Source organism: Triticum dicoccoides, chromosome 6B, assembly GCF_002162155.2.
Source record: "Triticum dicoccoides isolate Atlit2015 ecotype Zavitan chromosome 6B, WEW_v2.0, whole genome shotgun sequence".
Classification (NCBI taxonomy): domain Eukaryota; kingdom Viridiplantae; phylum Streptophyta; class Magnoliopsida; order Poales; family Poaceae; genus Triticum; species Triticum dicoccoides.
This window is the reverse complement of record NC_041391.1, coordinates 525080817-525094342: the sequence shown is the minus strand read 5'-3', so window position 1 is coordinate 525094342 and position 13526 is coordinate 525080817. Positions and strand designations below refer to the sequence as shown.

The window sequence follows — 13526 nt, the reverse complement described above, 5'->3', positions numbered from 1 at the left end:
ATGCGTCCGGATGCGGCACGCGGACAAATAGTGTGTTTGTTTTAGGGGATAGCGTTGGAGATACCCTAACCAAACAAACGTGGTGCAGGCAAAATCCTATAAAATTTGAGTGGATATGATACCGCAATCATGTATTTTTCATGTCCCACGTTTTTAGAATCATAGAAGTCGAATACCCACAAAGTTTTTACAAGACTCAATTCCTATCAAATTTGTATGAAATACTTTGACCCAAACCGGTGGCGGATCCTGTAAGTGAAGATTAGGGGAGACCAAAGAAGGCAAATAGTGCAAATCGTTCATAAGAAAGGCTCAATTGTAGCAAGGTAGGGATTTCCCTTTTTGGGGTAAAAATAAAATGCAAGGAAATGACATCACGATATGCATGCACAAATGTATAAGAATGCAAACATTGTACGACTATGTTTTTTTTATTTTTAGTTTCAGAAAAAAATTAGCACCAACCGACCTCACCGAAATTCAGTGAATTTCATCGACTTTGGGTTTGCATTTCGGCCAAAGGGCAGAAATATTCACTTGAATTCAATTAAATGTTTGATTTTTGTGAAACGATTGAACTTCTGTGTACTACTGAAATTGCTGAAATATTTTGACCGAAACGTAAATATTCAATGTCTACTGAAATTATCGAAATCCAGTGAATTTCATTGAAATCCCACTGACAGTGAAAACCAGTCTACAACATAACAAGAGGGGAAAGGTTTCCACTTCTGGACATAAAAGGACTCTATTGCCTAAATTGCAGGAGGGGGCAAAGCCGGGATTCAACTCAATCATGACCACCCGTTGCGAATCCATTGTCTGACATGTCTCTTACCTTATTCAATCAAGATAGCTGCAGCTGTACTCGAGCCCATGAAAATCCATCACGGGAAATCTCACCACTTCACACCGGAATCCCGAGTTCCTCAACAGCGACGCCGCGACGGCGACCAACGACAAACGCGGGGAGACGAGAGCCGGAGAAAAGACAAGACGAAGAGAACCGGAACCGCCGACTCGGGAGCACACCAAAAACGGAGATGCGCCGCCAATAATTTAACAGTGCGCACCATCAAGAACACGATGCCTTTTCCCCCCCTCCCACCCCTCGCTTCCTTCCCATTTCGCTCTGTGTGTCGTTGACGAGATCTCGCGTCCATGTGGCCGGGGTTCTTTTCCTTTGACTTGATCCAACCAGGAAGAAGACTTCGAGCCGTGCGAAGCTAGTATATTGGCGGTCTGCTGGTTGCTCCCATCACTTGGTTTCCTCCTCTTCTTGCCATTTCTCGTCTGCTTGCTTCTTCTTCTTGCCCCCCTCCCCTGTCCGTCCCGGAGCGTGCAAAGTCTGATCTGGTTCTCCTCCTGTGTCGGTCCACATCCAGGGGGGTCCTGGATTTGGAGACGGAGATTGGCACCTGGAAAGTGGTCGATGTGCCTGTCAGTCTTGTTGTTTTGCCGGGATTGGTAACGGGCGGGCGGGCGAGAGAGAAGTGATGGGAGTTTGATTTGCCACTTTGATCTTGGGATTGGTTCTTGGGGGGCGGCGGTAGTTGGCCCGTTTCTTGGTTCTTTTGGGGCGGAGTTTGTTTGGGATCGGGAGAGGAGTAAGCCATTTCCGGGCGGTTCTTGTCGGGGGATTCGCGCGGGCTGAGGCAAGTTCGTCGGCGAAGATGAGGCTGACTGTGCGTGTGATCGGAGCCCGCAACCTGCGCGCCATGGATTTCAACGGGTTCAGCGACCCGTATGTGAAACTGCAGGTTGGGAAGCAGCGGTTCAAGACCAAGGTGGTCAAGATGAACCTGAACCCGGAGTGGGACCAGGAGTTCAGCTTCGTCGTCGCCGATGTCCGGGAGGTGCTCAAGTTAGATGTCTATGATGAAGACATGATCGGGACTGATGACTTCCTGGGCCAGGTGAGGGTGACACTGGAGGATCTTCTGGCCGCGGAGAACTTCTCGCTCGGCACGCGCTGGTACCAGCTTCTTCCCAAGGCCAAGAGCGACAAGGCAGTTGATTGTGGTAATTGTTTCAACTCTCAATTTTTCTCTAGTCATTTCCTCATGGACGTTTGCATACGGATTCAGTATTTGACTTTGGTATTCATCTATCTGATGCTAACTGTAAGATATTGAAGGGGATGTATTCTACTTACGCTGCGAAATATCTCTAGTGACGTTTGCTATGTTAAGTAATTTTTTTTTTGTCTTTTTGCATATGGATTCAGTATTTGACTTTTTGAAATTACAACATGTATTCGTTTATCTACTGCTAACTGTAAGACCTACAAGGGCATGAATTCTACTTACTATGTAATTGTGCGAAATATGCTGGGCACTTTGCTGTTATTTATTATTTAGTTGCATCCTGCAGGGGAGATTTGTCTTGCAATATCTTTAGAAACAGCTGGGGCCACACGATCATGGTCTGATGATCTTGCAACTGAACTAACTGGTACACAGAAAGAGTATTCATTGCAATCCAGTCAAAGCGCAGGAGCGTCATCGGCTGCATTAGCTTATGAAGAAAATGAAGCTACTAAAGAAGATGATGTTAATGAGTATTTTTCTGATGGAACTGAAATCCCTGAAGACGACAAATGTGGTGAAGTGAGAGATCCAGAGGACAGGTTGATTCCTACTGAAATTTCTAGTGAAGCCGGAACTTCTAAAACAGAAAAGCTTGACAAGCCCTCGCTTGTTGATCGTGTCTATCAAATGTTTGCCAAGAAAAATGATGATATTTCGTCAACATCATTGACAAAGACCGAGGCTTTAGAAGAAGTTCAACAAGCACCAGCAGTATTTGAGGCTCCTTTAATCCAAACTAGTGACATTTGTTTAGAGATTACATTTGCTGAACTATTGGGATCTTTTGAATCAAGGCACGGACAAGTCGAAATGCCTGTGAATTTACAAGGAATTCTTGTTAACCAGTCATATTTTACATCACCTAGTGATTTGAATAACCTTCTCTTCTCACCAGATTCAGATTTTCGGCAAACATTGGTTCAGCTTCAGGGTTGTACTGATTTCAAAACGGAACCCTGGAGAATTGATAATGATGGGGAGTCCCTGAAGAGAGTGATAAGTTATACAACTGCACCATCCAAATTGGTTAAAGCTGTAAAGGCAACAGAGGAACAATCTTATTTGAAGGCTGATGGAAAAGAGTATTCAGTTCTATTGAGTGCTAGCACTCCTGATGTTCCTTGTGGTACTTATTTTCGGACAGAGGTTCTTTTCCGTATTATGCCAGGCCCTGAACTTGATTCTGAGCAACAGACTTCACATTTGGTAATTTCTTGGCGCATGAATTTTCTTCAGAGTACTATGATGAAAAGTATTATAGAAAATGGAGCAAGACAAGGCTTGGAGCAAAATTATTCACAGTTCTCTGATCTGCTGTCAGAGAAGATCAATCCTATTGATGTAGACGATGCTGGATCAGATAAGGAGCAGGTCTTAGCTTCATTGCAAGGGGGGCAGGAGTCTGATTGGAAGATAGCATTCCTATACTTCTGCAACTTTGGTGTCTTGTCCTCTCTTTTTGTTGCCTTGTACATTGGTGTTCATGTTTCACTAGTGAATTCAGGTGCAGTTCAGGGACTTGAGTTTCCTGGATTAGATTTGCCAGATTCTATCAGTGAGATTGTCATGGGTGGGCTATTGTTTCTTCAGGTGCAACACATATTTAAGAAAATCATGTGTTTTTTTCAGGCAAGAGAACAAAAAGGTAATTTTCCCCTTTTTATCTTCTCATCATTTTGCATCTCCAGCATGCATGTACCTGAACCTCTTTGGAAATACAAGATTCCCATTATTAACAAACCATGGCTATATTTATGATAATAAAATAACATGCTATACACATTTTTTTTGGAGTTTTTATTTTTCTTGATGCAAAAGAAATATGGAACTTCTGACATTATTTTCTCAAGAAAACTAATGGGTAAATACCATAGTAATTTGACTATTTTTTATCTACACTATTGAATCTTGTAGACATGAATGTGATTATGTTAGGCTAATAGTTTCCCTCATGCAGTTGGTGATCATGGTGTGAAAGCACAAGGCGATGGATGGTTGCTAACTGTTGCCTTAATTGAGGGAACCAATTTGGCACCAGTCGATGCTACTGGTTTCTCTGATCCTTATGTGGTATTTACTTGCAATGGCAAAACCAAAACAAGCTCAATCAAGTTCCAAACACTTGAACCTCAGTGGAACGGTATGTGTTCTGTTGTAGAATTTCTGATTTTTCTTCCGAAATATATCATCGAGGAAGATTAACTTGGGAACTCCTCATTTTAGTAGAAAAGATGGAGCCATGTGATACACCTGCATCTGGTAACTAAATAAGTTGTCCTAAATGTTGCAGACATCTTTGAGTTTGATGCCATGGATGATCCTCCATCAGTGATGAATGTACACGTATATGATTTTGATGGACCATTTGACGAAGTTACCTCTCTTGGACATGCTGAAATCAACTTTGTCAAATCAAATCTGTCAGAGCTAGCAGATGTATGGATTCCTCTTCAAGGTAACTTGGCTAAGTCCAGGCAGTCTAAGTTACACCTAAGAATCTTCTTGAACAACTCAAAGGGCACTGGTATGGTCACTGAGTATCTGAGCAAAATGGAGAAAGAAGTTGGTAAGAAGGTGAGTGCTTTCCTTCCCATGTTCGCCGAAGCATACTGTTAATTTGTGATTTTCCCCTAGTCTGATCTGGGTTACTTCTGCCAGATGACGTTGCGGTCTCCTCGAACTAATACTGCATTCCAGGAGCTCTTCTCTCTGCCTGCAGAAGAATTTCTAATCAGCAGTTTTACCTGCTACTTGAAGCGGAAATTGCCTACACAGGTACTTCTCGAATTGCGACTTAACACTGTTTTGAACTTAGTTCACAACCAGTAGATTACTATAGTGTAGGGGAAGGCCAAACGACATGACTTGAAGGGAAATTGGGGTTTTGGAAGGGGGAGTTGGAAGTGTAACATAGATGAGGATCATGGGGAGATTATATTGATTCTTCTTTGCTTGAGCGCACAACGTATATATAGGCCTGACATGACTGTACCGTAGGGCCCTAAGGCTCGAACTTCTCTGATTCATATCTTACCCAGGAAGCACAAAACACATAAGCTTAACTTGCAGAGTTGTTAATTTTGAACTCCTTATTCAGTTACTGTCATAAATGCCATTTCAAAATAAATAAATTAAAAGGATGCTGGCCTGATATGTGATTCGTTGGTTTGGATGCTGCTAACTTGTGGATGTGGCACCTTTTATCAACTATGAACATCTCAGATTGTCAAGTTCTAACATGTGGATTGAAAATAAAAGTTCAGATTATTTTCATGTTATTACATGTGTGATTTCAAATAGTACACGGATATCAAATAAATACTCCCTCCGTCCCATAATATAAGAGCGTTTTTGACACTACATTAGTGTAAAAAACACTCTTATATTACGGGACGGAGGGAGTAGCTTGCTAAGGGTTCAGTCAATATTCATTTCAGGGCCATCTTTTCTTGTCTCCAAGAATAATTGGATTTTATTCAAGCATGTTTGGCCGGAAAACAAAGTTTTTCTTTCTATGGGAGGATATTGAAGACATACAGGCAATTCCCCCATCACTATCGACATGGAGTCCATCCCTTGCAATAACTCTTCACAGAGGTAGAGGCATGGATGCAAAGCATGGTGCGAAGAGTGTAGAGAGTGGAAAGCTGAAGTTTTCTTTGCAATCTTTTGCATCATTTAGTGTGGCCAATAGGTAATCTCCACCTTCCTTAAATAATGAAGTGCTTTAGCTCCACTAACACCAAACCACTCAAAGGTTTGCCTATAGCAACTGCCAGTCTGGACCATCAATACATATCTGCATTGATACACATAGCACCTTGGACTATTTGTATGACATTATTGTTCTTGTTATTTTACCCTTGCCCTTATTTTTTGGTGCTTTACAGGACAATAATGGCGTTATGGAAAGCAAGATCATTGAGCTCCGAGTCTAAAGTACAGATTGCTGAGGAACAATCTCAAAATAATACACTTCAGAGTGAGGACAGTGGAATTTTTGTTGGTGTTGACGATTCCAAGAGCCTTCAGATGAGTGAAGTTTTCTCGTCAACCATTTCTGCTAATGTAAGTTCAGTAAAATTTGCAGCTGCAACTCTTGGAACTGCTTAGGATGAACTTTAATCGCCAGATGGTGAACTGAAGCATATTTGTCTTTTGCCAGATGAATTCACTTCTGGAGGTGTTCGAAGGAGGTTCGTTGGAGATGAAAGTCATGGAGAAAGTTGGATGCCTCAAATACTCGGCTACACAATGGGAATCAGATAAACCTGATGAATATCAACGACAAATTCATTACAAGTTTAGCAGGAAGTTGTCTCCTGTTGGAGGAGAAGTGACTGGGACCCAGCTGAAATCTCCTATGCCCAATAAGAAAGGGTGGATTATTGAAGAGGTGATGGAACTTCAAGGCGTCCTTCTTGGTGACTTCTTCACGGTATGTCGATATACTTGAAACTTCTGCTCACATCTCAGAAAAAAAAAACCATGTGTTTACTAGTGAGCCAGTTTGACTTTAGAGTAACACCTACTAAATGGGATACCACTTCAAGAAACATCTGCCATTGAAAACTAGTTGTATCCCTCACTTGCTTGCCATTCGTTTTTAAATTTTAAGTGGGTTATTGTACTAAAGTTGCATCATTTTATTTTCACTAGTTTGTTGAAATCCCTGAATGAGCCTACCCCAACTTGTTTGGGACTAAACGCTCTGTTGTTGTTGTTGAAATCCCTGTATGGAGGATTTATTTGATTCAAAAAGTAAGTACTAAACTACAGGCAGCTTTTAATAAAAAATCTGCTCTGCTGGTTCAAAAGACGAAACGGCTTCAGTGAATGATCTAATTTTAGTATTACTTTAAACAATGTGAGTATAGGTTTACCATGAGGTATATGTGACATGCATTGCGTAATTTTGCGAGCAATCTTTATTCTGGGGTTTATATGCAGAGACAAATATGAAATATTACTGTAGGTTGTCCTTTTGTCCATTTTCCTGATTTAAAGATGGAACCAGGCACGACATCTCTTCCATCCGAAGAAGAGAATTTGTAGGGGCCATACATAAAAGCTAAAACAGCAGGATTCTACTAGAGATAAGAAACATATTAGGACACCTTTGTCATCCTTCTTCAGCTGCAACAAACACCCTCCATTTTAACGCAGCCCATTGCGCCAAGTTCCTCCTTTGCATATTTCAAAGGAATCAGTTGCATTCCTGCTAACTTCCTGAATAAAATCAGAATAATTACTGTAATGACCTGTTCACCTAACTTGCGTGTGCAGCTTCATATAAAGTATCAAATCGAAGACCTTGCTCCTAAACAAAAGGCGTGCAGTGTCCAAGTCTATCTTGGAATTGAATGGTCAAAGACCACCAGACATCAGAAGAGAATCGAGAAGAATGTTCTTTCCAGTTCATCTGCTCGCCTAAAGGAGATGTTCAGCCTTGCATCCAAGCAACTCTCGCACACCAGATAGGATCATTCATCCGTGACAACCCATGTGCATAATACTGAATGGCCAAAGATTTGCTGACCAGCGGTATGGTCCCCTGTACATACATTGCTTGATTGAAGGTACGCGCGCGGGCAGACCGATTCATTCGTTAGACTATTTTAGGGCGAGCTTTGCAGATTTTTCTGTAGCTGTGAGCAATTGTGGTGCAGCATTTTCTGAACTCAGGATTACCAAATCCAATTTTTTGGTGTACTGTATCTGATCAAATGTAGATCCAATCAGCACAGACAGCAGAAATTTGGACCAGGCATATGATAGCAGCATCATACAACCAGTTATGATTTATACTGAAGCCATGGCCTGCAATTTGTTGATCTGTAGACAGTAGTGTTTGTCTTGTATACATAGGATAGCAGTGTTGTTCTCTGTACGTTGGAATTGGGCCACTTCAACTCCCTGTTTCATTGATCACACACATGTTGATACAGAAGGAAAAAAAATAAAAAAGTGATCCGGTGATAAATAGTATTGCATTTTTATATGACACTAGCCGTATGGCCCAAAGTTTTTCACACGTTTTTATATGACACTAGCCGTATGACCATGCTTGCTCTCTTAACTGGCGGTTGTAATCTTCTGGCCAAACTATTGGCTACCATGGCCCTGATGCTCATTGTGGCACGCTCAGGTGATCCGCATGTGACCTTCCTACGTTCCTACTCCCTCTGTAAAGAAATATAAGAGCGTTTAGATAACTACTCCCTCTGTTCGAAAATACTTGTCATCAAAATGAATAAAAAATGATGTATTTAGATGTATTTTAGTTCTAGATATATCTTTTTTATCTATTTTGATGACAAGTATTTTCGGACGGAGGAAGTACTTTAGTAATCTAAAAGCTTTTATATTTTTTTTACGGAGGGAGTACCAAATAAACCATGTGCTACAACCATTACAAGTTCAACTGGGTCCTCACTCGGGAGTGGAATTCCTCCAGGTATATCGGAGCCAAAAGTGCTAGACTTACGAAAGGTTTATTTATAGTAAACCTAAGTAATTACCTTTCCCGCTAATCAAACCACCACTTAACCCCCTTGACCCCGTAATCTCACGTAGGTGTAGCAAAGCTCTATCGGAGCATAGAAGCTCCTCCAACACAGCCGTGCCAGAAAGGTGCGAAGTGGCAATGGACGCCACCATTTCTCCCAGGCCAAGGGCGGTCCATACCTCCGTTGCCCGGTCACATAGAAACTAGATAGGAAGTGCGGCTTGCCGCACCCCACCCGCCCCAGCCATATCCAATCTGATATGAAACATTTTGTATTTCATACGTTTATACGATGAAAGCAATAATGCAAAGGTTCAGTGTGTTACAGAAAAAGCGAAAGGCTCAATAGTTCATGATAATTTATTTACAATATATACTACACAAGGCCACAAAAAAGAGAGTAATATCTATGCATAGTTTCTTTTCTTTTAGAAAAGGAGGATGACCCCCGGCCTCTGCATCTGGAAGATGCATGCGGCCACTTTATTGATTATTCTCGAAGACCTTACAAAGTATTACAACAATATGCCTGAATCCGCCATCTTGGCATCATATGCCACTCCTCCTCCTATCCATATGATGAAAGGGGCGCTAGCACTACAGGAATCAGCTACTTTGTCGTCTGCCACGGCGGACGGCAAAGAGAGCGGACGGCAATAATTGCGCTGTCAGTCCGTTAAGTGGCTAATGGCAGGCCTTTGTCGTCCGCCGCTGATGGCAAAATTTCTAGTGTCTTTGCCGTCCGCCGTATGATGTCATCTACACGTCACTACATGGCAGGTTCTTTGTCGTCTGCCACCGATGGCAAAGTCTTTGCCGTCTGCCACTGTAGGCAAACTGACCAAATGGGTCAGCTCACAGGAAGCACAGCTAGATGCCACGTGTCTTCTTTGCCGTCCGCGGCAGATGGCAAAGAGCCTGTTGCCGTCGGTGGCAGACGGCAAAGAGCCTGCATATTGGCTCTTTTATCTGTTTTTTATTAAATCCAACAATTTTCATCACAAATATATATGACATATATAGATATATTTCAAAAGGCCATTACAGAGCAAACATATAAGATATCCAACACATAACTTCATCATCCAACCATATATATTACATGCATAGTTCCATCATACATAACAAGTTCAACATAGAGGCATCCAACCATATATATTACAACAGTTTCATCCAACGATACATGCATAGTTCAACAATACAAAAGAAACAGAGAAAGGGATAAGGAGCACTCCATCTATGCAAGCTTTCGTCAAGTGAATGAAATCTGCAAAATGAAAAATAAGAAAGATGGAACAAGAAGAGTAGAACAAGAAGAAGAGTAGAACAAGAAGAAGACTAGAACAAGAAGAGTATATCATTTATGATCTAACTTACGTGAAATGGATCATATATGAGCTAACTAAGTTGAAATGGGTCGTTTATGAGCTAGCTAAGGTGAAATGGATCATTTATGAGCTAACTTAGTTGAAATGGGTCATTTATAAGCTAACTAAGGTCAAATGGATCGTTTTTTAGGTAACTAAGGTGAAATGGATCATTTTTTAGCTAACTTAGGTGAAATGGATCATTTATGAGCTAACTTAGTTGAAATGGATCGTTTTTGAGCTAACTTAGGTGAAATGGATCATTTATGAGCTAATTTAGTTGAAATGGATCTTTTTGAGCTAACTTAGGTGAAATGGATCATTTAAGAGCTAATTTAGGTGAAATGGATCGTTTTTTAGCTAACTTGGTGAAATGGATCGTTTATGAGCTAAATTAGTTGAAATAGATCGTTTATGAGATAACCTAGGTAAGATGGGTCATTTTGGAGTTAACCTAGGTGAAATGGGTCATTTTAAAGCTAACGTAGGTAAAATGGATCATTTAGGAGCTAATCTAGGTAAAATGGGTCATTTTTTAGCTAACTTGGATGAACTGGATCATTTATAAGCTAACCTAGGTAAAATGGGTCATTTTAGAGCTAACTTAGGTAAAATGGATCGTCTATGAGCTAACTAAGCTAATTATGCAATTTTTGACATAAGTAAGCTAAGTATAGATTGTTTTAGAGCTAACTTAGGTAAAATGGATGGTTTTGGAGGTCAGTAAGCTTATTAAGTCATTTTGGAGGAGAAGAAGCTAAGTCTAGGTCATTATGGTAAGCATTGGAGGAAATAAAGCTAAGTCTAGGTATTTATGCATGTGTTAAGCAAAACACTAGATAAACTTACCAAGATCCAGGAGGTGTAGGAGCGGGTGGCTCGTGTCGGTAGCTGGAGAAGGATCGTGCGATGCTTGTCTGGAGTTACGCTGCACCAAAGATCATTTCCAATGTCTTGTTAGCATGATGACACTCAAATGTTAAGACTAGCAAGTAATGCCCATTCAAATAAAACTCACCATGGTCCCAGGAGCAATCACTGGCATCGGCGGAGCGGTCTGACCTGTCTTCTCGCACACAGACTGCACATTTGGTTTTGACGACTCAGTCATACTAGTTAGTAATGAGACAAACACTACATGAATGTTTTGGCTAATCTACAGAAGAAACTTACCACAAGGAGCTCGTACATGGCCCTTGCCTGCATGTCATTCCGTGCCCTCTCCTCCTCCATCATCTTTGTCGTCCTCTCCTCCAACTCCCGCTGCCTCTCCGCCGCCTCCACCAGAAGTTTCTCCATTCTATCTCTCTCACTCTGTATAGCAGCCTGCAACACCACTCACATGACCATTTGTAATCATTGATGGAAGCGCACACAATGTAATGGAGAAAGATAACTGAGTACGTATCACTAACCTTGATGGCGAGTTGCACTGGCCGTTCACGAGGCCTTATCTCAGGAGCGGAGCTCGACTGGCGCGCCTTGATCTCCGGGAGAGTGCTAGGACAACGGATAAGTCCATCTCCAATGGCTATGGAGCCATGGGACCTCCCGCCACCAAATATCATCAACAGCTCTGGATCAATGGGACCCTGGCTCGGGTTAAAGTCCTCCCCTTTCCTCGCCTTCCCCTCATCTCTATATCTCACGAGCTTGTTGTGGGAGGAGATGTTGGTGAAGTTGTTTGCATCATCGAGGTCAGACTGAGAGAAAGCCTTGACTTTCTTGAAAGAGGCAGTGTGGGCCATGGCATACAGGTCGTACACCTCTGGCACCTTATCCGCCTTATTGTAGCGTGCCTGAAAGAGAGAAACAATGAAAATTAGTAATTAAAGGGCTCAAGCTAGCATGATGAATGAATTGCATGAATCATGAAGCAAACCACATACCCAGTTGCGCCCGAACTGATATAAGTTGGAGTTGCCTTGATGGTGTGGCACACCTTCCATTTGGGCACGTTTGTCCTTGGCCTCGTTGTGGAGGGCTAGCCATTGTTTTGAGCACCACTCATCGACCAACACCTCCCAACAATCCATCCAATCCGCACACCATCTCGGAGGCGCCTAAGTTAGCAAATAGAAACTTGAGCGCTACGGCTAAGAATTACTAAATGAAGGAACTTAAGTAGAGAAGGCCTTAAGAATTACCTTCATGTACTGCTCCTTACTCAGGAACTTATCGCGGCACGCCGGCTTGGTCTTCTTGATACCACGCAAGGCGTAGTAGTCTCGAACAGCCTGCACCCGAGCCTCGTGCCGTAAGTTCTGGAGTAGGCGCTTGCAGACGTTCTCGATAACATGTGCCGCGTCCTCCTCGTATCCCTCCTCACACCTGTAGAATGTCTGCAATCAAATGAGACAATATTGATTAGTACAATTAATAACTAGCTAGTTAAAGATTTTTAAATGTGTAAAGGAGAAATTACCCAGAACTTTCTGATCACCATGTCTGCCCTCGTGTCGCACACGACACCGTCGATAATCTCATCCGGCGGGGCCGGGGCAGCCACGTAGTGCTCCCAGCTCAATCCAAGCTCTGGAAGCCGACCCTCACCAGGCAACGTGACAAACCCCGGGAAGTTTTGCCGGCAAAGAACTCCAAGGACGGAGTTGGGCCGGCGGACACTATGATGGTGGTCCCAACCCCTGCAGCATGACAAGGCCAACGCATTAGTTATTTGAAAAAACATGAATGCACAAGGTACAAAAATATTAAATGCACTTACGTACCTCTCCCCATCAGGGAAAATCAACCACCTCTGCTCGCGGGTCACCGGCACGGACGGGAGCCGTGTAGCACCACGCTGGTAGACAGTGCCCCCCTCCTCCTCAAGATCAGTCGGCTCCCCGCCATCATCAGCATGGCCACTCGGCTCCTCGGGCTGATCCGGCCAGGTACCCCATCCGGACGTGTGCTCCTCCGGGGTCACGTGGGCCGAACTCTTGTGGGCCGAAGGCTAGTCGACCCGAGGCTCGTGGGCCCAAGACCCGTGGACCGGAGGCTCATGGACCGGAGTCCGTGTAGCCTCCTCCTCGGACGAGTCCACCCTAGCAGTCACGTGCTCGGGTGAAACAGCTGGGGGTGGCGGCGAGGAAGGCGCCGTAGCAGTCACCCTACCTCCTCTCCCACGACCACGTGCCCCACCTCCTCTCTTCCTACCTCGTCCCCTGCTGGGCACTGCGATCGACGAAGAAGGGCCCGGCGGTGTGGCCATACTGTCCAACAACGCTCGGCGGAGAGGTGCATCTGGAATGGAAGACCTCAGACCACGCTCCCGACCAGTGCCCACCATCTTTCAACACCTGCCATGACAAACAGTAAACGAAATTAGTACAACATAAAAAAAGACCGACATGAATAATAATATGTGTATCACTTAAGTGTATCATCATCAAGTACAACATAAAAATATATGACCTAACTAATAATTCATAAATATATGACCCCGTTGGCCTCTGGAAGGCCAAAGAACACCTTTTCGGGAGGTGTCGGTGGTCGGGGTGTCCTGTCGGTGTCGGGGTGCCGTGTCGGGGTCGGGGTGCTGTTTCGGGGTCGGGGGGT

The 13526-nt window shown here is 43.3% G+C and overlaps 1 protein-coding gene across 1 annotated transcript; it reads left to right on the top strand.

The window, feature by feature from the left end:
- The first annotated feature begins 886 nt into the window (after positions 1–886).
- On the top strand, positions 887–8091 carry LOC119323276 (C2 and GRAM domain-containing protein At1g03370-like). The gene is made up of 9 exons (XM_037596877.1): positions 887–2022; positions 2374–3735; positions 4048–4230; positions 4381–4664; positions 4749–4865; positions 5528–5784; positions 5981–6158; positions 6256–6528; positions 7377–8091. Exons 1-9 carry the CDS (start codon positions 1674–1676, stop codon positions 7569–7571), a joined length of 3198 nt encoding a protein of 1065 aa, XP_037452774.1. The 5' UTR covers positions 887–1673; the 3' UTR covers positions 7572–8091.
- The last annotated feature ends 5435 nt before the right edge of the window (positions 8092–13526 follow it).

Coding starts and splice junctions, on each gene's coding strand:
- LOC119323276 (XM_037596877.1), top strand. CDS start 1,674: ATGAGGCTGACTGTGCGTGTGATCGGAGCCCGCAACCTGCGCGCCATG. Junction 2,023..2,373: donor CGACAAGGCAGTTGATTGTG/GTAATTGTTTCA, acceptor TGCATCCTGCAG/GGGAGATTTGTCTTGCAATA. Junction 5,785..5,980: donor TCATTTAGTGTGGCCAATAG/GTAATCTCCACC, acceptor GGTGCTTTACAG/GACAATAATGGCGTTATGGA.